Source organism: Carcharodon carcharias, chromosome 12, assembly GCF_017639515.1.
Source record: "Carcharodon carcharias isolate sCarCar2 chromosome 12, sCarCar2.pri, whole genome shotgun sequence".
Lineage (NCBI taxonomy): Eukaryota > Metazoa > Chordata > Chondrichthyes > Lamniformes > Lamnidae > Carcharodon > Carcharodon carcharias.
This window is the reverse complement of record NC_054478.1, coordinates 72,552,691-72,579,584: the sequence shown is the minus strand read 5'-3', so window position 1 is coordinate 72,579,584 and position 26,894 is coordinate 72,552,691. Positions and strand designations below refer to the sequence as shown.

Here is a 26,894-nt window from a genome sequence, read left to right as displayed (position 1 = left end):
GCAGAGAGGATTTGGCCAGCTTGGGGGTTTGGGGGTCGGGGGGGGAGGTGCGGGATAGTGGGTTTTGGACAGTAGGCAGGTAGGAACAAAGGGTTGGGTACTATCTTAGGGAGGTGCCCCCGATTTGCAAAGGGCACCCCCTGAAAATAGAACATACAAGTATACGAAATAGAAGCAGAAGTGGGCCATTCGGCCCCTCAAGCCTGCTCCGCCATAAGATCATGGCTGATCTGTTTGTGTTTCGAGTTCCACATTCCCATCTAACCCCGATAACCTTCGATTCCCTTGCCTAACAAGAATCTATCTACCTCTGCCTTAAAAATATTTAGTGACTCTGTCTCCACCGCCATCCGAGGCAGAGATTTCCAAAGTCGCACAACCCTCAGAGAAAAATTCTCCTCAAATCTGTCCTATAAGGGTGACCCCTAATTTTAAAACAGCACCCCCTATTTCTGGACTCACCCCGAAGAGGAAACATCTTTTTCACATCCACCTTGTCAAGACCGTTCAGGATCTTATATACTAAATCAAGTCACTGCTCACTCTTCTAAACTCCACTGGAAACAAGCCCAGCCTGTCCAACCTTTCCTCAGAAGACAACCCGCTGATTCCAGGTATCAATCAAGTAAACCTCCTCTGAACTGCCTCCAATGCATTTACATCCTTCCTTAAAAGGAGACCAAAACTGCACATAATATTCGCGATGCGGTCTCATCAATGGCGTGTATGACTGAAGAATAACATCCTTACTTCTTTGCTCAACTCCCCTTGTAATAAAGGATAACATTCCATTAGCCTTCTTGATTACTTGCTGCACCTGCAGGCTAATTTTTTGTGACTCATGCAAGAGAACACCTAGACCCCTCTGCACTTCGGAATCCTGAAGTCGTTCTCCGTTTAAGTAATACTTTTTTATCCTTCCTGCCAAAGTAAACAACTTCACATTTCCCCACATTATACTCCATCAGCCAGAATTTTGCCCACTCACTCAACCTATCTATATCCATCTGTAAACTCCTTATGGCTTCTTCACAACATACTTTCCTACCTATCTTTGTGTCTTCTGCAAATTTAGTTAAATGCATTCGCTCCCCTAATCTTAAGTCATTGATGTAAATCGTAAAAAGTTGAGGCCCCAGCACAGACCCCTGTGGGACTCCACTCGTCACATCCAGCCAATGAGAAAAAGACACATTTATACATAGTCTCTGTTTTCTGCCAGCCAGCCAGCCAATCTTCTATTCAGGCTAACATAGCTACACTATAAGATTTTATTTTCCACAATAACCTTTGATGTGGCACCTTATCAAATGTTTTTGTTTTGGAAGTCCAATTACAGGCTCCCCTTTATCCGCTGTACATGTTACTCATTCAAAGAACCTAATAAATTGGTTAAACATGATTTCCCTTTCATAAACCCATGCTGACTCTTCAAACTTCTCTAAGTGCCCAGCTATAACCTCTTTAATGACCGACTCTTAACATTTTTCCCATGACAGACATCAAGCTAACTGGCCTATACTTACCTGTTTTCTGCCTCCCGCCCTTCTTGAATAGAAGGGTTACATTTGCTACTTTCCAGTCTGATGGAACCTTTCCACAATCTAGGGTATTTTAGAAAATTGACACCAACACATCTACTACCTCATTAGCCATCTCTTTTAAGATCCTAGGATGAAGCCCATTTAGAACCCAAGACTTGTCAGCCCACAGCTCCATCAGCTTGTTCAGTACTGCTTCCCAAGTGATTATAATTTCACCAAGTTCCTCTCTCCCCTCAACTTCCCAATTTACAGCTATTATTGGAATATTTTTTGTACCCTATAGTGAAGACAGAAGCAAAATACTTGTTCATTTCATCCACCAATTCCTTATTATCTACTATTAATTCCCCATTCTCACTCCCCAGAGGACTGACACTCAATTTAGTTACTCTTTTCCTGTTTAAATATCTGTAGAAACTTTTGCTATCTGTTTTTACATTTCTAGCTAGCTTCCTCTCATACTCTAATTTCTTTCTCCTGATTAAACTTTTAGTCATTCTCCGCTGTTCTTTATATTTTGACCAATCATCGGATCTGCCACTCATCTTTGCACAATTATATGCTTTTTCCTTGGGCAGAATTTCACCCTTGTTGGGTGGGCTTGGCAGGGGCGATTAGGAAGCTGACCACCACCCGCGAGCAAGGACGGATGCTGATTTCACGCTGGCGGGCCAATTAAGGCCTGCCCAGCATGAAACGCGAGCAGCAGCGCTTAGCGCTGCCTGTGCAGATGTGGGGGGCAGTGCAAGTTGGGCGAACGCAAACTTCAAGCACATACGTGAGTGAGCACTTGAAAATCTCCCTAATGCACAGAGCTGCCTCAGGGAGATGAAGAGTTTAAAAAATAATAATAGAGATTAAAAATGTTATAAAACATGTCCCCCCATGTGACTCTGTGCAGCGACATGTTATTAATTAAATTTTACATTTTTGATTTTATTTTTATTTGCTTTAGGAAACCTCATCCCACCCATGGATGAGGTTTCCTAAAAAGTGCAAAGGTCGCTTGACCTTTTCACCTGCCCGCCAACTGTAAGGTTGGACAGGCAGCGAAAAATTCTATTTAGTTGATCCGTTAATGGCCTTAACAGGCCTTTTGGCTGTCAGCGTGTGGTCTGCCTACTCCAGCACGCACCCACCAACCGAAATATCACGCAACTGCGCGTTGAAGTCAGGACGCTTGCCCAATGTCACGTGCGTCATTTTACGCTCGAGCAGGTCAGGCGCATACCCGCCCGCCGAGCTAACAATTTTGCTCCTTAAGTTTGACGCTTTCCCTAACTTCTTTAGCTAAACACAGATGGTGGGTCCTATCTTTTGAATTTTTCTTTATAGTTGGAATATACTTATTCTGAGTATTCTGAAATATCCTCTTAAATGTCTGCCGTTGGTTCTCTATTGATCTATCACCTAGCCTCATATCCCCGTTCACTTCTGCTACCCCACTTTCCCTAGTACTGATGCCAGTGCCCCACAAACCAGAACCCACTTCTCCCACACCAGTTTTTGAGCCACGTATCCATCTCTCTAATTTTATGTACCCTATGCCAATTTGCATGCAGCTCAGATAATAATCCAGAGATTATAACCTTTATGGTTCTGCTTTTCAATTTAGTGCCTAGCTCATCATACTCTCTATGCAGAACCTCTTTTCTAGCTCTACCTGTCATTGGTACCTACATGGACCATGACAACTGGATCCTCCCCCTCCACTGCAAGTTCCTCTCCAGCCCTGAGCAGATGTCTCGAACCTTGGCACCAGGAAGGCAATACAGCCATCTGGGCTCTCACTCTGTGCTACAGAGAATAGTGTCAATCCCCCTAACTATACTGTCCGCTAATACCACTACGTTCCTTTTTGCCCCCCCCCCCCCAACTTGAATGGCTTCATGTACCGCAGTGCCATGGTCAATTTGCTTATCTGCAAACACTTACGTCAGATGTGTTTGCCCTGCATCACAATGTTATCCAGGAGCTCCCATATGCTTCAGCCTTGACACATCAACTGCCGTGCCATCCTGAATGTGCCCTAAATAATTACTTAATTATATTAATCACTTATTTATGTTTTTAAAAATATTTTATTAACTTTACCACCAATTTGTGTACTATTTTAAATCTTAGGGATAGAATAGGACTTAACCACTTACCAGATACTCACCAAACAGCTAGCTCCTTTCCCTGTAGTAGAGGAAGAACTAATTCCTACAGGGTGAGAAAGATAGGAAGAGAAAAAGAACACCTCCTTCCCCCACTTTACTGAACTGCTCTTTTCAGCAAACTCCAAGTATTCACTCAGTTACATCAACTGCACTCCATCTGCCTTGGCTGCACTAAATTTATAGTAAATTGAACTGAGGCTAGCGTAACCAGATTCAACCAGTTAGCTAATTAAGCACTCAGCTCTCACAGCAGAGAGTCAGCTTCCCCTTTCCAAACTGCAAAAAAGAAAGAACCCAGCCTCCATACACAGTACTTTCCAGTTACTGCTAATTACAGACTAGATTGGACTCTAAGAGCAAAATTTAAGAATAAAATTAGCACCTAAAACTACCCCTCTCACCAAACTCCAAGGCCAGAATTTTACGTCCTGCGAGTGGGCGGGTGGGCACCCGACCCAAACAGGAGATGATGTCAGGTGAGCGTCCTAATGTCCCCGCGCACTCGCGCTATGTTTTGCTCAGCAGGCATGCTCAAAAATCGGAAGAGCACCTGCCAACAATTAAGTGGGCAATTAAGCTCATTAACAACTCAATTGTAAGTGGTCTTTCGTAGCCTGCCCAACCTTACAGTTGGCAGATGGGCCAATCTGCCAGGCAGTTTTTACATTTTTGATGAAACCTCACGCAAGAGCAGGATGAAATCTCCATTAGGATTTAAAATAAAAAGAAATATCTGTGGACTTTTTTTTATGAGGTATGCTTTCAGGTACTTGATTGTGCTACATTGACATTTTTTGCTGCATTTTTGTGCTTTCTTTTATTATTTGGAGGTCTGCAGCTGTCTGCCTTCAGGGAACTCAGTAGAAACACTCACCAGCACCCACAGTGATATCGGCGTCTGCCCTCTTCCTGCCCCCATCGGCAGTGCTGAGCCTTTCTCAGGGCGCGTTTCACTCTGGCTGGCCGGATTTGGCCATTAATTGGCCAGTCAGTATGAAATCGCGGTTAGGGGATGGTTTCCCGTCTGCTCTCGGGCCTGCCGATCGCGCGCGCCTGATGAGTGCAAAATTCAGGCTCAAGTCCTCAGCTTAGTTTCCTCAGCTGAACTCTGCACTCCCCTTTCGAAAATGTTTTAACAAAAAAAATTTTGGCACCTACCCACCTACCATATTATGGGGGTGAGCTTGGGGGTAGGCCGGAAGTTGTGGGCTGAGCAACTGCCCTATTTTACATGCCCCCCCTCCCTGCCAAAAACACACCCGGCAGAGGCATGTAAAATCCAGCCCAAGGGACCAAAAGCCTGTTTAAGGTCATCACCTGAGGTGCCTATTGAGCCTGCAGCAGCCTATATTGGGAAACGAAATAGCAATAAACAGGAGGACTGATTCACAACTGAAATTATTCTAAGAGAAGCAGTGTTTGCAAGGAATTCTGGTGAAGGAATTGTGGGCAGGAAATCCCTGATTTTTTTTTTAACATGCTCAAATTAATGGGGGCTGTGGTTTCCTGACCTGTGCCCCCAGTGACCATTGTTTCTTATAAATGGAAAATCCTTAGGAAATCAATTTTAAAGCAGTTTTGAATCACATGTCACCTTTTCGGTCTATAAATTGATAGAAAATGCACAGAACACACAATATAATTACAAATTCTGAAAAGTTGGAGTACTTAGGATCACTGAGAGGTTTTGCATTTATGAACCCAACTGCTTCATGAATCATGTTTAAGATTTTGGGACAATAATGAGTTCTAGCCAACAGGCAAAAATGTATATGTTACAGGCTTTGGATAACATGCCTATGATTGTTCTACTTACTTAACTGCTCAAAAATTTCAATTATTCAACATTGGATACGTAACTGGGAACTCCTGCTTCTTCCAGTTCCACATCAAACTTTTAAAAAATGTATGGAGTTTTTCCTTTGCAGCAGCTGCTTCACCGCAGCGACCACTGAGAATCCTAGGCAGATCAAGTCTTGCTGAGTATCAGCCATTTAGCAAAGAGGTCTTCAAACATGCGTTAGGTCTCTCATTTGCACATGGTCTAACACCAGAAAACTTCTCTGACTCACTATAGGGTTAGAGGCCCTTTAGATGCCCTTAGGAATTGTCCCCAGAAATTTTCCACCTTGAAAATGGGGAGTAATTTCTCCCCAAGTGGCTTGAAAACTGAATGAAACACGATGGGGACAACACATTTCAAAAGCCCTTCCAGAGGTGGTCCTGAGTATTTTGATGAGATGTTTATAAAATGTGTAAACGGAAATAATTACTTAGAGAAATTGAATGGGTATCTGAATGTAAAACACCTGCTTTCCATTAAATTCACTATGGGAGAACATTCAAAGGATTTTTAAAAAACATTGAATATTGCAATGCTTTGAAGTATTTTTAAAATCATTTTATTTCAAATACGTTACAGTGGGAGAAATGTCATAACTGTAACTGTTACAAGTAAATACCTAAGGCTTTAAGATAATTTTATGACAGTAAAAGTTGTACGGATTTCTTGGTGTTAAGCAGAAATATGAAATGTGAGCCATGTATAATTTTGTCATTTTTCCTTCCCTCCAGGTATTCTCCTACACAGCAGATAAAGAAATCAGGACAGATGATCTATGCCTGGATGTGTCTAGGCTAAATGGTCCAGTTGTCATGTTGAAGTGTCATCACATGAGGGGGAACCAGCTGTGGGAATATGATGTACAGGTTCGCTTGTTACTTACTTAGTCATGATTTATAAAGCATGTTCAGAGACCCACACTTATCATCATCTCTGTGCATGAGGAACATGTTTAAACATCAGTGACACAAATAACACAAATAAAGGAAATTTCTTCCTCAGTAGAATACAAATATCCTGTTTAAATCATTGCACACAACTGCATTTAAACTTGCCTTTAAATGGTTGTTTTAACCTGCATTTAAATGGGTGTTGTTACAATCTTATATATCAGATTGATAACTTTTTAAAAGAGGTTAATTTCCCAGTGGCCTATGGAAAGAATCCAAGGACAAGATTTCACATTTTAAGACTTTTACTGTAACAAACAAACCGAAATAAACATAGACCAAACATTACTTAACAGGCAATAATACACCAAACTAAAGAAAAGGTACTTCAGCATCAACTAACCAACTCAATCAAGATACATTTTACAACCACTTTCACTATGTACCGTACTTCACAAGTCCAAAGCAACTCCCATATCTACAGCAGTCTCATTTCTGCATGTTACACTAAGAAGATACTTCCAGTGCCCTTCGAAAACCTTTCTACTCAGCCTGAGTCTTCCAGATTGGATTTTCACCAGCAAGGCCAACTTTGGCAACTCCTTTTTCCTTAAAACTCCAAAAGCCCTGTCAGCTCTGTCCCTTTTCTTTTGAACAGAAAACAAGCTTTCACAAGCATCCTGCTTCATTGTAAACACAAGCAGTCCTTCTGCTTCTCTATAGCAGTAGCTGCTTTCTCTCTCTCTCTCTCTCTCTCGTGCACGGTCTCTTGCTCTCTCTGTGTCTCAAAAATCAGCTGCCCCTTTGAGGTACTATGTGTTTCTCTCCCATAGCAACCAGATCACATGGGTTTGTCTCCGTGTGGACATGTTTATTATAACTATCCTGTCCCTCTTTTCAGAATGTTCTGTTTCACCTAAATTTAAAAGGGACATTTTAAAACATGATGGCCTTTTAAAGCTCAATGTTTATATCATGATGTAAAAATTAATTTTTATTAGATTTCAAGTCAGCACTTTTGAAGGAAAGTATTGCATACAAGAACCAGGATCAAAATGCTGCTTTAGACACTGATGATTTATTCATTATATTCCATAAGAATCAGACTAGATAAAACTCATTGGGCAGAATTTTCTGCCTATCGGGTGGGTGGGCCTGAGCCAATCTCCGGTGCGCGGGGAGACGTTCCCTGCCGGAGAAGCGGGTCCCACTGCCATTTTAAGCGGGCGGGCCAATTAAAGCCTGCCCAGCGTGACATCCAGTGGGAAGCTCTATGCGCTTCCTGTGCGGGTGGGGGAGGGGGGGGAATTCCCCAAAAGTGAGAGTGCGCTCTTTCACGCATGCGCACGAAAGAGTGCTCATCTCCCTGAGGCTAAGTGCTGCCTCAGGGAGATCGCTTACACTTTTAAAAAGATTAAAAATAGAAAAAAAATTCCCTGACATGGGACATGTTCATAAATTACTGTAAAAATTTTTAGAGCCCTGCATGAAACCTCATCCTGCCGCTTGATGAGGTTTCATGTTTTTTCTATTTGCTGCCGGGGCTCCTGGCCAACCCACCAACCTTAAGATTGGACGGGCAGGTCCTTTAGTTGTTTAAATGATCCTGGCAATGGCCTCAATTGACCATTGACAGGTCAGCGGGTGCACAGCTTATTTTGCTGCACCCCCGCCTTCCTGAAAATCTAAATGGGGTGGAATGATGTCGGTGGTTCATCCCGTATCATTCTACGCATCGGTGAGTGGGCCCATTTGCTTAACCACAGCTTTTTACACTGTTAGTGTATTTGTGCTATAAAATTATGATTACTTAATCTTAAGTTGCTTAAGCTCATGCACAGTGAAAAAGTCAATTGTGTAGAATTCAAGAATGTACCAGTTAACAATACACACACTCAATATATAATATATTATACAGCTGTTTTAATAGCATATTGAGTCAAAAGAATTAGAATACAGGAGGAGGCCATTTTGTCCAGGGATTTCAGATAGAACTCTAATCCCATTTCCGTGCACTCTTTATATTCTATTTCAAATACCCATTTTAAATTAGATAATGTCTCCATCTCAGTAGCCAATTGTGAAGCATTTCATATGTTAACAATCTTCTATATGAAAACAAATTTCTTCTAACTTCTCACTTCTAATAATAATTCTCGGTCTGCACCTCCTTGTTATGACCGCTGAGCAAGCCAAATCCCAGAGGGAAAATTGTCTTACTGATCATAACTTTTTTTTGTTTTGTATTTTGAAAATGAGGAGAAAACCACTGATCCCAGAAGAATAGAATCCCAATAACACTTATAGGATTTTAAAATTATAAGATTTATTAACAATAAAAGGAAAAAAAGCTTAAACACAAGATTAAAATTACACAGTTGAAGCGGGCTTACAAAACATTCCCAAAAAAGACCTCACTTGGTCAAAACACAGAAGTAAACTACTTGGCAACAAATCCCTTAGAGATTTTTAACCATAAAAATCCAGTAATATTACCCCAGGCAAAAACTGCTGTTACTTCAATAAAGTATACAGCTGCTACTTTTAGAAAGTATTGGAAGCAGTCTAGAAAAGGTTCACTAGGTTGATCCTGGGTATGGAGGGATTTTCTTATGAGGAGAGGTTGACTAGGTTGGGCCTGTACTCATTGGAGTTTAGAAGAATAAGCGGTGACCTTATTGAAACATATCAGATTCTTAGGGGTCTTGACAGGGTAGATGCTGAGAGGCTGTTTCCCCTTGTGAGTGAGTCTAGGACCAGAGGGCATAATCTCAGAGTGAGGAGTTGCCCATTTAAGACAGAGATGAGGACGAATTTCTTCTCTCAGATGCTTGTTAATCTGTGGAATTCTTTACCACAGAGGGCTGTCGATTCAAGGCTGAGAGAGACAGATTTTTAATCAGTAAGGGAATCAAGGGTTATGGGGAAAAGGCAGGGAAGTGGAGTTGAGGATTATCAGGTCAGCCATGATCTCATTGAATGGCGGAGCAGACGTGATGGGCCGATTGGCCTACTCCTGCTCCTATGTCTTATGGTCTTATACCACGTGACACCATACTCTCTTCCACTCTGCTGTGGAACCGAAGGACATTTAGAAAAGACTGCTTTCTGAAAACAAAGACTTCTCCAGCTTGAAACTGAATGGCTACTTCAAATTCACAACTTTTCTCACTACAGAGCTGGTCTCAGGACATTTCCTTCACACTGCCACACAACTCAACTAAACATCTCTCTTAAGTATCTTTTTTCCCCTTTCATCCTAGACTCTGTTGTCCTAAGCACCTCCTTGAACTCAACTTTTCCAAAATATAAAAATCTTTAATGTCTTCCTGTTGCCTCCACTTTTGAGTGAAATAAAATTTAATAACCTTCCCTTGTTTACTAATGAAACCTTTGTAAATTGTAACGGTTCCTTAAACTCCCTTTGAAACTTAGCAGCTGAAAAGTCAAGCCCTTACCTTTCACCTAATGCAAATTTTAAAACCCGACTATTTTACTTGTAATTCCAACTTCACCATAGCCTCTCATTAGAAATGCATGCATCTAGCACTTTACCTTTCATTTCTCAGTTCCTTCAGACGAGCTGTCTTTACTAACCTTCCCCTAGTTTAATTACCCATGGAATGCACACACACAGCTCTCTTTACAGAACACCACCATATTCCCAAAAATATTAAAAAGATAACACCCATCTTCACATTCTTGATATTAATTTGTCAACAAATGGAAACGCCAACATTCCTACCTTGAAAATACCTAAAAGCTGATCTGTTAACTTCTCCCATTTCTGTGAAAAAGGCTGTTTTTCTTTTCATAGCTACACCCTGTCATTCAATCTTCATTTTACTCTTTCCATGATTCTAAATATCCAATCAATGACAGAATACCCAGAACTGCAATACTAGAACTATGCCCCTTTCAATTCAATATGACCTCTACTTTTTATTCAATATCCTCATACCTAAAAGTCATTAATCTATATGTCATTTTCTTGGCCTTTTCTATTCTCGCTGCCACCTTCAAAGGCACATGTATCTACACTTCTAAATCTCTTTTCCACCACTTTTGTTAAGAATTCATTTAGTTTATGCTACTTCCACCATTCTCTTGCATCTGAATGTATTATTTCATCTTTCACCATACTAGACTACATCTGCCAGCTGTGCACCCTCTCAACTAATCTGTCACTGCCCTCCTTTAATCTTCTGCATTCTTCTTCAATTTGCAATGTTCCCTAATTTGAAGTTGCATAAAATTTACAGCATAGACACAGGCCATTCAGCCCATCTGATCTATGCCATTTTTATGCGCCATATGAGCCTCTTCCCACCCAATTTCATCTAACCTGATTAGTATATCATTCTATTGCTTTCCACCTCATGTACTCACCTGGACTCCCTCGAAGTGCATCGATGCTGTTTGCCTCAGCTACTCCTTGTGGTAGCAAACTCCACATTCTGACCAATCACTGGGTGAAGAAGTTTCTCCTGAATTTCTTTTGGATTTGTTATTGACTGTTCTCATTCCTAGTTTTGGACTCCTCCACAAGTGAAAATAGATTTTCTATGCTGACCCTTCCAAACACTTTCATAATTTTAAGGACCTCGATTAGGCTACCCCTTGGCTTCCTTATTCTTTAAGAAGAGAACAGAACACCAGCCTGTTCTATCTATCCTGATACAGGAAAGTCCTGCCATTTGCGACTTGCTGGTTCGCGCTTCCACTTACCCACACTTTGAACTTTGTATACAGTATCGCGTGGGCAATGTTCGCTCATCCGCGGTTTCTTCTCCCTCTCTTTTCTTTCCTCGGGGAGACAACAGCCATAATGGAGCAGAGACCGGAACAGTTGCAACTGAGTGAAGGGATTAATGTGAAAATGTTCGAATCTCGCAGCAATAATGGCTGTGTTCATTTTGAAATCTTCAGTGTATTGCTCAGAGTTTCCCCCATCTGTTAGTTAGAGGTACTGCACCACAATTTAGAGCAGAGTAACTGCCCAAAGCAATGCTCCCCTCACATGGCTGGAACCTATCTAATTCAGCCCCATGGAAAAGCATGTTCATTGTTTGCAATTTCGCCATTTGCGAGGTTTCACAGGAACATAACCCCCACAAACAGCGGGACTTTACTGTAATCATAACCTCTGATTTCTGTTATAATTCTTGTAAATCATCAACATATATGAATACCAATCTTCGTATGCCTCTGTTCAAATCATTAACATTAATGGAAAACAAAAGTAGTCCCAAAATATATTCCTGGAACATATTCCTAGCCACATTCTGCCAGTCTGAAAAACATTTATTTACTCCTTGTCTAATTTCATACTGTAGCCATATCTCATTCTGTGCTGTTATACAACCTTTAGTATTGTTATTGTGTGTAATTTTTTTCAAGCTTTTCTCTCATCATTTATGATTGTAAATTGCTATACTGTATCAACATTTCCCAGTTTTATCTCGTCAATTGTCAGAATGTAGTTGGAGATTCCAGTTACTAAATGGCACATGTGCAGTGAGGCTCTGAGGCATCCACCTAATTTCATCACCCTTGTGAATATAAATAAGTATGATCATACCGACCATGGCAATGACAAGGGCCATTTAAATGTGTGTACATTGTATACTACTGGGCCTAAATTGCTCAGGGGCACAATCCCAGCAGCTATATTCATATCAGATCAACCCCATCATTGGTTCCGCCAGAAGATGCAAAGTTATTTGTCTCTCATGGTAGCTGTATGCGCCTAGAGGTGGTGGCCACATTAGCAACATATCTAAGCTGCCCACCTTTCTCCTGAAGCTGCAAAATATGGTATTTGTTGGACTGGGTTCCCCCAGAAAGAAGGAAACACTGGCCCAGGGCCTAGAAAATTTGGTAGAGTTTTCAGCCATTCTACCTGCTGGAAACACAAATAGCTTTGGGTGAAATAATTGCACCAAGTGCAGTAGCAGGGGCGAAAAACTATATTTTGCCCGCTGGCCGCAATGGCAGGTTTTGTGTCATATCGTCTGCTTCCCACCTCATTAATTATGCAGCCACAGGAAACACCCTGTCTGGCTGGTGGGCGGCCTCTGAATTGCTCGCCACACCGTTACCTCACCGCTTCCTCACTCCTGGTGCCATACATAAACTGTAGCCATTTACAAAGTTCTCAACACTTGCAGCCCAGAACTGCTCCAGTGAAGACATGGCCCTGAAAACCAAGAAGAATCCAGTGACCCATCACTGGAGTGTCTTTCGGAGGCCCACGGTGATGTCCTCCACCCCCAATCTGGCTGCAGGAGGTCCAACAATCTCACCACTCTGGATTGGGAGGCGGTGGCAGTGGTGGTCAGTGCCAATGCTGCACAGAAGAGGTTGGCCATCCAGTGCAGAAAGAGCATGAATGATCTCATCTGTGCTGCCAGGGTAAAGCAACCATCTCATCACTCTAAACTCTCACACTCACAAGGCCATCACAAATTCATTGGCATCTCACTCACTGCCAGCTCAAGGGACATCACCACTCACTCTCTCACACACACCATCACATCTCCATCTGGCCACATCCCCTTTGGAGGCTGCCTCCTCAGCCCGCAGCATCTTGAGGCTATTTGCACAGATCAACACGTGCCCCCACACTCACCCTGGACTACCCCCCTTCCCCAGTACAACCCTCACCCTGCGGCCGCTTCCCTTGTCTGTGGCCACTTCCCCCCCCTTCCCCCAAGCAAGCCCTAGCTCTGCAGCTGTTGAAAAGCCACTCCCGCCTTACAGGGGTGCCTTTGAGCCCCCCTAAAAGTGATGGGGTGCTGCCTGTGAAGCCTGGTGCTGACGATCGTGAGTGCTGCCCAAAGCAAGGCAGGCAAACAAATCTCGAAGTCCTGAGCATAGTGCAGCTCGCCAGGTGCACGTCGCTTATGTACAGTTGTGAAACATGTCGGCGTGCAATCACGCTGATGTGCCCGTATGATCCAGCGTGGGGGTGATGATTCCAGTGCGCAGAGTTTGTAATGAGTTGCTAAAGTATTGAAATTAGATTCCCAACGTGTGTTGGCAGGAAACATGGCCCGCCATGGAAGAAATCAACGGACGATCACAAACTGGTTTCACAATGCCATGAAACTGGTTTTTGGCCTTCTCGCCATATTGTCCACTCACGCTCGCCACCAATGGGAGCAGAAAATTCCACCCTTTGTTTTCAACATTCCCACACTGAGCACCGAAGCCTTTCCTCATATTGTTGACCCATCTCAAGAAACCAGCTATCGTATTTTTGTTAGCTGAACCCAGCCATCCCCTCCTCATAATTCCACACTAAGCAAACCCCTTTCTCAATACTCTAACATCTCTGCTCTTATCCCAGTTCTTCCACACCTCAAGTCCTCTCTCCTACAATTGGGTCATTCAGTATGACTTCCCCGTGGTACCAAAACCCAACACCAACCCATATCCCACCATTCCTTAGTACCTATTCCCACCAATAACAAGCACTGCAAACAACCATCAATATGATTCCACAATGCATGTCTTTTTCTCCTCCACATTTCCTTACCCCCTCCAATTCTCCCAGATCTCTCATGTTCCCTTCCCCAATGGTCCCATATCCCACAACCCTTGCTTCCAATCTCCAAGAACATTTACCGAAACTACTAATTCACATGCCCTTACTACAACACTCCACAATTCCTATGTACAGTTCCAAATAATCGTCAGTGTTTTCCTTGCTATCTTCTGCTTTATTCTGGTCTTCAATAAAATGTATGATATTAAACTACTGATTTACAGGTTTAGCTCAAAAATTGTAATTCAGTAATTCCTCGTCCACTGAGAAACACTTGCATTCTGCCTTTATTCTTTGAGGTTTAATCACCTGCCCCTACTAAGGTGACTATTGATCAAGGGCTGAATTCTCTGGACAGAGAATATTTTTGTCTGTCGGGACCATTTAGGGGCCCATAACCCAACCTTCAGAGCAGCATACCTCCGGGGTCAAATTTCCAGAAGTGATCAATTAGCAGCCTGCCTCTGGGTTCGCCATCTAGTTAGGGATGGCAGGCAGGCTGAAGAGGAGAGAGGATTAATTAGCATGCCTACAGACTTCACAGCAGCTGGGGTGTCAGGGCACTGCTAAAGTGAAAGCCTCAAAGCGAGGGCAGAGCAAAATAGTTGTGAGATAAAACTGAGGGAGCCGGTAGCTATCTCTGTACCCCATGCACTTTTTTAGAGCAGTCTCCAGGAGCTGCTCATGAAATGGAGAGCCTCTGCACATGGTTGTCCTCAGGTTTGCCGTTTGCAACATTTAATGGTCAGGTTATATCTTATTTTCAAACTGTTCCGAACTCCCGATGTGCAGTCGTCCTTTGAACATCCAAGATTCTGGCTCAGCTTCGATCCTTGTGACACTGTCAAAATTGCATTGCACTTGGAAATTTGCTGCTAACTGCCCATTTAACGTATTTAATTGTCTTCTCGCCATAGCTGGGTGGGTTGTCAACACTGCACAAAAGCTATCTCCAGGAAAAACAGTGGGAGGTGTGTAGCAATTATGGTTTTATTTAATTTGTGATGTACCTTTAAGAATAATTCTTGTTAGGAAAGATCACATGATCTGTAGTAACCAGTAGGAGAGTAGCGTGGGCTACCTCAGCAAACAGTGTAGAGGTAGAGTTGGAGTTGAAATCACAGAGTTGTAGTTGCTGCTGAGTATATTGTAAATAAACTTAATGTTTCCACTTAAGTATCTGCAGTTCAACTCTATTACTAACAGTACAACTCAGCCACCCTTACAACAAACTGGCGATGAGGATGGGATAAAACAGGATTGAACAGAAGAAATCAAGTTAGAAAGAAATCGGCACTGTACCTCGCCCAGTGATTGTAAGTGGCAAGCTCCGTTAGAAATGAAGAAGTTATCCTCTCTCAAGATGCCACAATTTGGGAAAATTGATCCATTCGAACCAAGAACAGATGATTGGTCTCAATACACAGAATGCCTCACGTTCTTTTTTCAAGCAAACAAGAATACGAGGGAAGAGAAGAGGTGAGCGATCCTCTTGAGTACTTGTGGGAGTAAAACCTACAGTTTGATTCAAAGTTTGGCGGCACCCAGTGCCCCAGATTTGAAGAATTTCGATAAATTAGTGGACCTCGTGAAGGGTCACTTTCAACCCAAGCCTTCAATCACAATACAAAGATTCAAGTTTAATTCACAAAATAAAGCCCCAGGTGAGATAATTGCATACTACGTGGCAAATTTGAAGCAGCTGTGAGTTCGGTATGACTCTGAATGACTTGCTCAGAGATCATTTAGTGTGTGGTGTGAAAGAGGGCACTAATCAGAAAAGATTATTGTCTGAAGTGAATCTGGATTTCAAGAAGGCGCTAGAGCCAGTGCTGACCATGGAAAGTGCAATAAGCAATTCAGAAGCAATACAGGGTGTGCAAAATGTTGCCACCCTCCACATCGGGCAGGAAACTTCAAGTAAAAGTGACGCAAAAAAGCGAGACTCTGCCAAGAAGTGGGCCACAGCCCCCGCTAGCCGGAGAATAAAGAAAAATGACTTAGCATTGGGATTGAAGAATAATTTTATTAGAGGTGGAAACAATCAGTCTTTTAGTTATTGGCAGTTTAAAAAATTGAATGTTACTATTGCCACAGAAATGGACACGTGATGAGACAGTGCAAGGAAAGATTCGAGCAGGCTTGTGAACAAAAGAAGAATCCCAATGAAATCTACAACATAGAAGAGGCTGAAACAACAAATTCTGACATTTACTTGTCGTTTAGCCTGAAAGTTGGAAAAACAGAACTGATATTTGTCATAGTGAAAGTAAATAGCAAGCCTGTTAAAATGGAAGTGAACACGGGAGCTTCCACTACAGTAATTGGAGAACATACCTTCAGATATTTGAATAATGGTGAACATCAATTAAGTTTAGAACAAACAGCTGCCAAGCTAAAAACATATACGGGTGAACACATTCAAGTAAACGGCATAAGCAGAGTAATTGTCCATTATGGAAGCCACTCGGCAGAGCTACCCTTGATGGTGGTAGCAGGTGAAGGGCCTGTCTTCCTGGGATGAAATTGGTTAAAGGAGATTAAGTTTGATTGGTCTGAAATTTTCCAGTTGAGAGCAAGTGAGCTACAAGAGCTACTTAGAAAGTACGCCACCCGTCTTCAAAGACGAACTGGGGAAAATCCAGAGCCTGCAGGCCAAGATTAATGCGGATCTGCAAGCAACCCCTTGCTTCATGAAAGTGAGACCGGTGCCATACATCCTGCGAGAAAAAGTCAACACTGAGCTGAACATGCTAGAGAAACTGGGCACTATACAACCTGTTCAGTTCTCAGAATGGGCAGTATCCATAGTCCCCATCCTTAAACCCAACCAAAGCATCCGAATTTCTGGGGACTAAAAACTGACAGTTAACAAAGTAGCTAAGTTAGACAGGCACCCCATTCCAAAAATTAAAGACCTGTATGCCAAGCTGGGAGGAGGGACATCGTACACAAAGCTTGACATGAATCATGCTTATCAACAACTAGAGTTGGATAATGCCTCCCGGGAATTTGTCACAATTAATACCCACAAGGGGTTGTAACAATATACACGATTGTCTTTTGGTGTTTCCTCCATTTGTGCCATCTTTCAGAGAACAACGGAAAGCTTACTGCAGGGACTGCCCCAGGTTGTAATCTATTTAGACGACGTATTGGTGACAGGATTCACTGAAAAAGAGCACTTGGCAAATTTGGAAGAAGCCTTAAAATGTTTCTTGCAAGCTGGAGTGTGTTGAAAAAAAGAAAAGTGCACGTTCCAAGGGAGGGAGGTAATCTATTTGTTTCATCGGGTTGATTCACAGAGCCTCCACTCAGTTGAAGAGAAAGTGAGAGCCATAAGAAAGGCACCTAGAGCTTAAATCATTACTAGGAATGATTAACTATCATGAGCGGTTCTTACCCAGTTTGTCTACAATGCTGGCCCCCATGTATTCTCTACTCAAAAAGAACCAATGTTGGTCTTGGGAGGCACCTCAGAAAGAAGCTTTCATAAAGGTGAAACAATTGTTACATTCATCCAATCTATTAGTCATTATGACCAGGCGAAAGAATTGGTGCTGACATATGATGCTTTGCCCGACGGAGTGGGAGCAGTGCTCTCTAACCGGATGGACGACAGCATGGAACGGCCAATAGGATACATATTAAGGACGCTCACCACAGTGGAAAAGGGCTACTCACAGATAGAAAAAGAAGCCCTGTCAAGAAATTTCAAGGGTACCTACACGGCTGTCATTTTATAATCGTTTCACATCACAAACCACTGCTAGGATTGCTTAGTTAGGAAAAGGGTGTAACACCCATAGCCTCAGCATGAATACAATGATGGGCTTTAATTCTGGCAACATACGAATACACTTTCATACGTAGGTCTGGCAACCAAATCGCAAATGCTGATGCCCTTAGTCATTTGCCTTTAGAAGAAAATGATGAGCACATCCCAGTTCCACAGGACCTTGTTTTGCTGTTAAATTTCTTAGATTCCTGGCCGGTGTGTACTTGACAGATCAGAGACTGGACAAGTCAGGACCCAGTCCTATCTCAAGTATGAGAACAAGTGATTGATCACGAGCCCGTATATGATGAAATGAAACTGTACTTCAACAGAAGACATTAAATAACCAGTCAGGATGGCACACAACAACAGGTGTCACACCTGCAGAGTTATTGTTGAAACGCCATCTCAGATCGAGATGAAAAGGAGTCAGGGAAGCTAGACACGACTGGCATAATCATGAGAGGAAATTTACCGTGGGATAGCCGCATATGTCATCCCGCGTCATTTTACATGTCGGTGAGCGGGCCCCGCTCCCTGCTTGCCAAACTCAATACCCTGCCCAATATGTATAGCCAAGTTCAAGGGGGAGGAATGTAATAATTATGGTTTTATTTATTTATTTAAATGTACCCTTAAGAACTAAACTTGGTTAGGAAAGATCACATGATCTGTAGTAACCAATAGGAGAGTAGCACAGGCTATCTCAGCAGACAGAGTAGAGATAGAGTTGGAGTTGAAAGCACATGTGTAGTTGCTGCTGAGCATATTGTAAATAAACCTTATGTAAATCCACTTAAGAAGTGCCTGCAGTTCAACTCTATTACTAACAGTACAGCTTGGCCACCCTTATATCAAGGCAGAAGCAGCACAATACATTTTCTTTGATTTTGCTCACTCTCTGCCTCCAAACTGACCTCCAACATTCTGGTAAAATTTTCCCCTCCTCTTTATCTCTCCCTCATCCCTCCCTCTCCCTTTCCCATTCTTCTGAACTATATCTAACACAATCAAATTTAACATTTTAAACAATATTTATTCATTTTTAACTTCCTGTATTGCAACTTACTAATATTTTGATATTTTAATTTTGAAATATAATATTTTTGACCTTCTTCTCAAACACTATAGTCTTCAATTTCAGTCCGGAAAGGGGAAAGAAAATCATCTGGACAACAGAGAGGTATTGATTCGGGAGAGAGCAAGATGACAAAGGGAAAGATAATGAGAAAAGGGTGAGGGAAATTAAGGGATAAGGAGATGAGTTTGGGGTCAGAGAGATTGGTAACATTGCAGAATTCAGATGCATGAGAAAAACACTAGAGTTAGGGCACAAAAGAGACAGATATGGTGAGAGGCCATGAAAACACAATAAGGTTGAAACAAAGATCAGATGAGGACAGGACTTACTGTGAGCAGTGTCACAAAAAATCCACAGTATTTACAAGTCGACACCTAATCAGTAAAGATTTCACACCTTAATGTTTTTCACCCCAATCATCTTAATACATCAAACTCATACCCTGACTCTCTCAAAAGTATCTGCGCTCCCCATTGCAAAACCTTATTTAACGCCAGCCTATTCAAAATCCACATCCGATGCTAGAGCAAATCCTCTTATAATGAGCCACAACACAGGAAATATGTCTATGCAACAATTAAATGCTATAACATACCGTGACAAAAAGCTTACTGGTCTATCTATTTTCAAACTACCTGTTTGATTCTATTTAATTTTCTAAGATTGTTTGGTTTCTGTATCACCTACTGGTGCTGAAACAGAAGTTATGTACAACCATAATGAGGAATGAATCAACCACAAATAGAAAAGGAAAAATATTCTATTCTGCCACCAGATGGAGGCAGTTATACATGTAAATCCATTTTGACCTTTGAGTTGCTCTCCAACAAGATATTGGTGAGCAAAAATTAATTTCACAGTTCCAATTTGAAATTGTATTTAGCTGATTATTTTATTTTAATTGAATCATTGGAAAAAAAAACATAATCTCCAAATTTCAGGCTAATGACTGTGCAACAGGTAAGTTCTTTTCATGCACAATATTTTCAGTAAAAATATAGCAAAAAGCATTATATCGATATTATAAATGCACCACTGTGATGCAGCATTCCATTATATACCAACAAGTAAAAATGTAGTAAAAACAGAAAATGCTGGAAATACCTAGTAGGTCAGGCAGCATCTGTGGAGAGAGAAGCAAGTGTTAATGCTTCAGGTCGCTGACTTTTCACCAGAACTGAGAAAAGTTAGAAATGTCATAGGTTTTGAGCAAGGCGTGGGCTGGACAAAGACAAAAGGTAGGTCTGTGATAGGGGAAAAACAGGAGGAATTGATTGACAGAAGAATTAGTCTTCCAGGGCCAAAGGGACATGGAAAGAAAAGAAACAAAAGATGTGCTTGGAGGAGTACAGCTGTCTGAAAACAGAAATAAGATAAAAACCAAAACAAGCAAAGAAAAGGAAACAAAATGAAGCAGAGATTATGGTCTGAAATTGTTGAACTCAGTGGTGAGTCAGGGAGACAGCAAAGTGCCTAGTTGAAAGATTCCTCAAGCTTACGTTACACTTCACTGGAACAGTTCACAAGGACAGAGTTGTCGGTGTGAGAGCAAGGTGGAGAATTAAAATGGCAGGGCACTGGAAGCTCAGGATCCTGCTTGCGGAATTAACAGAGGTGTTCCACAAAACAGTCGCCCATTCTGCATTTGGTCTCCCCAGTACAGTGCAGACCACATTGTGAGTACAGTAAACAAAATTGAAAGAAGCACGTGTAAATTGCTGTTTCACCTGGAAGGAATGTTTGGGGCCTTGGACAGTGAAGAGAGAGGAGGTACAAAGTCCTGTTGCATAGAATTTAGTGCTTTTGTTTCTACAAGTTAAATTGATATGACTTATACATTTGTAATTGCTGCCAATTCTCCTGTACCCCAACTTCTCCACACCTCCACCACCACCTCAGTCCCACCCCCCCTATTGAAAATGCTTTCTTTTCAGCATCCATTTCCAGCATGGCTTCCTTCCTTCCTTTGATGAATCCAAAACAATTCATCCAAATAAATATTGAAAATGTTCTCAGCTACTAGAAACAAGCTCTAAATCTGTTGCAGGACTGAGGTTGCTATGGAAACTGAAAATTCTCTGGTTAAGAACGTCTATTCCTGGTATTTTATTGTTTGTCTTCTGACTTAATAAGGTGGATTCTTGAATGAGAACTGTGACAACCTATAGTCAATATTTATACATAAGGAATTTTATTTCAAATGTGTTGTGCTTAAACTGATGGTTCATGTAATTTTCATTCTTAAATATCTTTGTTATCTAGAGTATTCATTCATTCATTCATTCATGTGTGCCCTGCCCAAAGGCAGGTCCTTGCCTTATTATCTGCTGACACTTCATCCTGATCTGTTTCCCTGACAGTTTTTGGCAGTGGTGTCTTCCACTCTCAGGGGCAGTGCGAGGAGGCAGATCTATGTCATCTGAAATAGGAATCAAACCCACAATTTTGGTGTTATTCTATACCATATGCCAGCCATCTAGCAAACTGAGCTCACTAGTCCCCTTTCTAGAAGTATAACCTTGGTTATTTCTACTATCTGAATTTAACTTTTTTTTACTAGCATAAAGGGTAGACCAACATATTTGGTGCTTTGAATTAAAAAATGAAAATCACTGCAGTCTTTCATCTGGAGTATGGTATCAAATGTAAAACAGTCCCTTTTGGAAAGAAGGGGAATATCAAATGGTGAGTCATTGTAGAAAACATAGCAACCAGAAATAATGCAGCGTTTAGAGGGGAGGTGATTACGTAGTGGTATTGTCGCTGGGTTAGTAATCCAGAAACCTAGCGTAATGCTCTGGGGACCTGGGTTTGAATCTGGGTGGAATTTGAATTTAATAAAAATCTGGAATTAAAACCATTGTTGTAAAAACCCATTTGGTTCACTAATGTCCTTTCGGGATGGAAACCTGCTGTTCTTACCTGGTCTGGCCTACATGTGACTCCAGACCCACAGCAATGTGGTTGACTCTTAAGTGCCTTCTGCACAAGGGCAGTTAGGGATGGGCAATAAATGCTGGCCTAGTCAGTGATTTCCCACATCCCATGAATGAATAAAAAAATTGCAAAGGCTTCTTCATTATTCTTTATTTAGTTTTCCTCTCATCTGGAAGAACAAAGATGATAAAATATAAAATAATTACTCTTTAACACCACAGTTTAGAAGATCTACACTACCGGACTATAAGACTTTATGCAGCAGACATTTTGTGTTGACTTGGGCCTTCCCCCCACCCCCAAACTGCACCCACCCAAGGTTTGTTGTCTGCACCAATGCACAAGTGCAAATTTGGTTTAGAATAACTGTTGGGACAAAATTGTTTAACATTTCAAATGCCCACTGTTGATATTTGCTCTCAAATCATTGTAAATATTTTTTAAAATAATTTCTCAGACAGTAAATAGTGAAACTAATTGCTGAAAATACTTATCCAAGAATTACAGATAAAAATGTAATTCACAGGAAAAATATTTCCATTCACTGTTTCTGAGAACAACAGTCAACAGTAGTTTGGTTTTCAAAAGACCATTACACTATAAGGTGGAGGCTACATCTGCCAAATAGGCACTGTGCCTCCAGCAGTGACTTCAGCTGCAGAGATGACAGTAACAATCTCAAAATTATTACTGATAGTCATCCAGCTGCTTTATAAATTTAGCTAAAAACTATTAACATTTTATTAAACCATACAAATATACAGAAAAGCATTATGGAATTAAATACCTTAACTCGCAACATATGGTCAATGAAGCTACTTCAATCTGTCATTTCCATTTGGGTTACCCATCAATCACTGTCATTTATCCTTTGAGTAACATGCTTATATTCGCAATCTTTTGTTTTTGAAGTGTGCAACTTGAAGACATTTGAAGAAATATTTGAGCTAGGCTAATTTTTACTTTTTTAATTGCTTCAAATTATCACTTGTATCTGTGACAGTGAAATTGTGCTTATATTCTCTATTTAAATCTGCAGAAGGGAATATTTAGTTTAGAAACCTCTTATTTCAGCAGCCAACCCTGAAGTGAATGTTGACTACAAAGCATTAAGGGAAGCATATGGCTGAATTAGTTTAAGGGCAGCACCTTGAATAACACATTGATTGCATGACTAGGTAAGAGTGAGTCCCTAGAAAGGGTTTGGATTATTGTGAAATTATTTGCTCTTATTTTGAAATGCTAAACATATGACAAAGTAATTTTTTCTGGTAAGTATAATTTAATTAGTATGCTACGTGTACTAAGCTCTGGTCTTCTTGGGATATGTAAATAGGACAATCTCTGACCAGGAGAATGATAACATTTGAAATGATTCAGTTTTTATGCTTCTTCACTAATAGAATACAGGCACATGGGAATATGATTTTGAGGTAGGTTTATTGTGAAATCACCTCTATTACGTGAATATTTGTTTAAATGTTCCATGGTACTTTTAACTCTAAACAATACTGCAGTACTAGTGCACACACACCACCATTTTATATGCTTTCAAGTATTCTAATAATGACTTCATTGAAGCACATTTCTAGTAAGCTTTTGTGTGATTTTTTTCATACAGTGATGAATATCACTAGTATCCAGCATAATCTGGCAAATGTAGTATTTCTAAGTATAGTTCATGTCAATCATAGAGAACTATAACTGTCATAAACTTTGATTACATTTCTGAAAGTCTAATTTCCTATCTTTACACTGCCAGAACAGGAAAAAAAATTGAGAGATACATTTAGGTCCATATATTAAAATATATTTAATCTGAGTATATCATATTAACCACAAGAGCATGAAATCTTCAAATGACTGGCAAACATGTTTCTTTGAATAATAGAATATATTTTTATTGTGGATTAAACTTTTCATTTTTGCTCAACTCATAACAATACCGTGGCCTGTTTCATATTGTGCGCTTGCACTTAGCTAAAACAATTAGATTAGTTTAGTAGTATATTTACATGACTTTTTGCCAAAACTATCTTAGATTTTTGTCATTTCCCCATTATCTATGAGTACTGTATGTCTATTGCAATATTTGTTCTTGTAGCTAATCCTCCCTCTATTTTTACACATTCAATATCTAGTGTAGCAATTGCCATTTTTCCTGCAATGTATCATTTTATGCAAGTTTTCTTGCAACAGAAATGACATATCCAGATGATAAACAAAATTTCGATATTTTCTTCCACATTATTTAGATTTTTAAACAATTAAACTATTTATGTGAATGTTTGTAATGCAGAATATGACTTTTGAACATTCTATATCACTCAATACATTAACTCATTTATTTTCAATTATTTTGAGTCCTGCTGTTTAAAAACTGTGCCTATGAAGTTACTAATTTTACTATTTGTTTACACATGCAAGTTATGAATCACTATCACTATCATTTGCAAGATTTATAATGACAAGGATTCCTCTTGTTGCTTTGCATTTAATAGATCAGTACTAAAAAGCTATAAAGTAATATCTTTAGAACAAGTCAATTTTTTGATAAACACTGAATCATGGAAACTTGCATAGCATATCTATAATGCAGTAGTGCATAGTAACCAGAGGAATTCTAATGCTATGACATGTTAAGTACTAAAAAACATCAGAAATAAAAAATAAAATGCTGGCACACGCAGCGGGCCAAATAGCACCAGTAGAGGTAGAAAGTGAGTTAATGGGTCCAATATTTACGAGGAGGCAGGATGGATGCAGGTGAATCTGAAAATGACTGAAGAATCTTGCAGGGCCTCATTGACATTTGGTCACATCCAGGACCATTCGCAAAAGGGCAGTCTGGGACCCAAGGGAGCGATCCTCGGCAATCGGGAAGGAGTCAGAGGCCTGAGACCAGGAGGTTGACGATCAAGTCTGGGGGTGGGTGGAGGCTGTTGATCGGTGTTGTGTCAGGCTGAAGGCTTCCATGAGGGGCCTGCAGAACACTTCTACTCCTTCTGGCCCACTAGGAGTGTTGAAACAGCCACTTTGGGTCTGACAGTTCCTGCTCTCATTTAACTGCTGGATTAACTGATCTTCAGGAAACCCAGGAAGCAACAGTAAATTTCAAACTGGGCTCCCAATTATGTTATAAGAGTCTAATTTAAACATGCTGATGAGGCGTTTTGCTGCTCCATGGTGGAACACTCAAATGCTCTGATATCAGACAATACGAAAGTGGCAGCCAGCAAGTGAGGAGAAGGTTAAAGCCTCATTCCACACAATTCACTTTTTAAACCCTTCATGCTCATTATAGGGTGTTTTATATCAATGCCAATGTTTCAGGTTGATGAATTATCAGACCTGCTACCAGTCTGCTCATTGTGTAACAACTTTTTGATAGTATTTATCTGGTAGTTCGAACTCTTCAGCAAGATGATGGTAGCCTCTGGTTCCCAAACCATCTGCCTCTTGGGTTCACCCGCCACAGTTTAGAGCTTTTTTATCAGGATAGCTTCAGATTGTTTTCAACATGTTATGTATTGGTGGTTGGTTTATAAAGCAACCTTTCTCAGCAGAATAAGAAGGACATTTGAAGTTGAGATGGGGTGAAGAGTTTTTTTATGTTTTTGGGAATTAGTAAATATACTTTCTCATTAGGAATGTTAGTGACTTCTGTTATTTTCCATTAGATTTACCATCATTTTAGTTGGATTAATTGATTATTAATTTCATACTCTGTCTATTACGAATAGCCAGAGAGACCTGTGTGATTCAATTGGTCAGTCATTGGGATATATGGTCTACGCATCTGCTCAAACTCGCAAATAGGCCAAAAGGCTGCCACATTTGGACTTGAAAAGTGCTCGGTCTACCTGAAATTACCCTGGAAAGGCAAAGTATCTCAAAGCTTTAAACAACAGGTTAAGCAAGCCATTTCACACTGTTACTATGTAGTGGCAACACAAGTGGTATTTTCCACTATCAGGATGGTGCTGTCAGTCCAAAAAGATGTTCTACCTAACTCACAATTGAGCAACATTGTGTAATGGTTTCAGTGCTGGTGCAATGCCAGGTACTTAGGCTGTGCATCACAATGATTGGCTGATCAAATCAAACAACATGTTCCTCTGGCTGTTCATAATATGCAGAATACAGACCATATTCAACCAGCCCACACTTGCAAAACCCAAAACAAAATCTCTGCTGTTAGATGTGATTCCGCGATTGGGCAGCACTTGCTGAACAATCCAGAGTGTGCTAATAGTTACACTAACAGCCAATTTAAAATAATTAGACGAGTCTGTAACATAGCTCATTTACGCCTGATAGAAGCAACGTATATTGACATTTAGGGACCTGTTCTCTGCAAACAAATGGAATATGTTCAAGCCTTGTACCTTTTTTGAATTACCCAAAAGCATGGGGAGCCTATAGTTCCTTGCTGTTTTTTTCCATGACAATGCCTCAGCTAACCTGAGTCAACTTGCCAACCAATCAGCACCCTGGTTCTCCTGTGGTATATGGATTGTTATGATCATTTGAAATTTGGCATTCTTACATTTGTCCTGATGAATGCATGACAAAAAGCTTTGGAAATTCCATGGGAGTTAAACTACGATTTTCCCTCCTGCCTTCAAAGGGCAGTGCCTCTGTATGCCCTTTAAGAGGCAAATAACAGGCAGAGTCTAAGATAGGGATACCCTCAGCTAAAGCACTTGCTCCCACTCCTCAGCTGCGACCTGGCATTTGTATGTCCACCTGTACTCTGAGTGATTAGAGGTGAACTGGTGTTCGCAAGGACACATGCGCCCCACCAGGCAAACCTGTTTGCACCTACCCTTGAAGTTTGTTTTTAAATTAACCAGATCAACCCCTTTGTATGGGGGTGAGTAAAAGCAAAGCCAGGGGAGAGGATTTGCACAACCAAGACCCCATCCTTTCATCTTCATCACTGCCCACTCAAACCATGGGCAATAAGATGCCAGAGAAGCATCCAAAGGCACTCTTGTAGGCATCTGGCCCATGAAACTTAGTTGCCATCCTTTGACCCAGCAAAATTCAGCAGGGCTAGTGCTGGAGAAAGCAGCAATTTCAGAATATCCTTTGGGATTGTTACCTG

General features: G+C 41.0%; 1 protein-coding gene across 1 annotated transcript in view; it reads left to right on the top strand.

Annotated features, from left to right (window-relative positions):
* galnt13 (UDP-N-acetyl-alpha-D-galactosamine:polypeptide N-acetylgalactosaminyltransferase 13) overlaps positions 1 to 26,894 on the top strand; it is a 581,993-nt gene that overhangs the window by 524,168 nt on the left and 30,931 nt on the right. Inside the window, exon 11 of the mRNA XM_041201818.1 lies at positions 6,281 to 6,415. Within this exon, the coding sequence (XP_041057752.1) occupies positions 6,281 to 6,415 (135 nt within the window). The remainder of the gene's footprint in view (positions 1 to 6,280; positions 6,416 to 26,894) is intronic.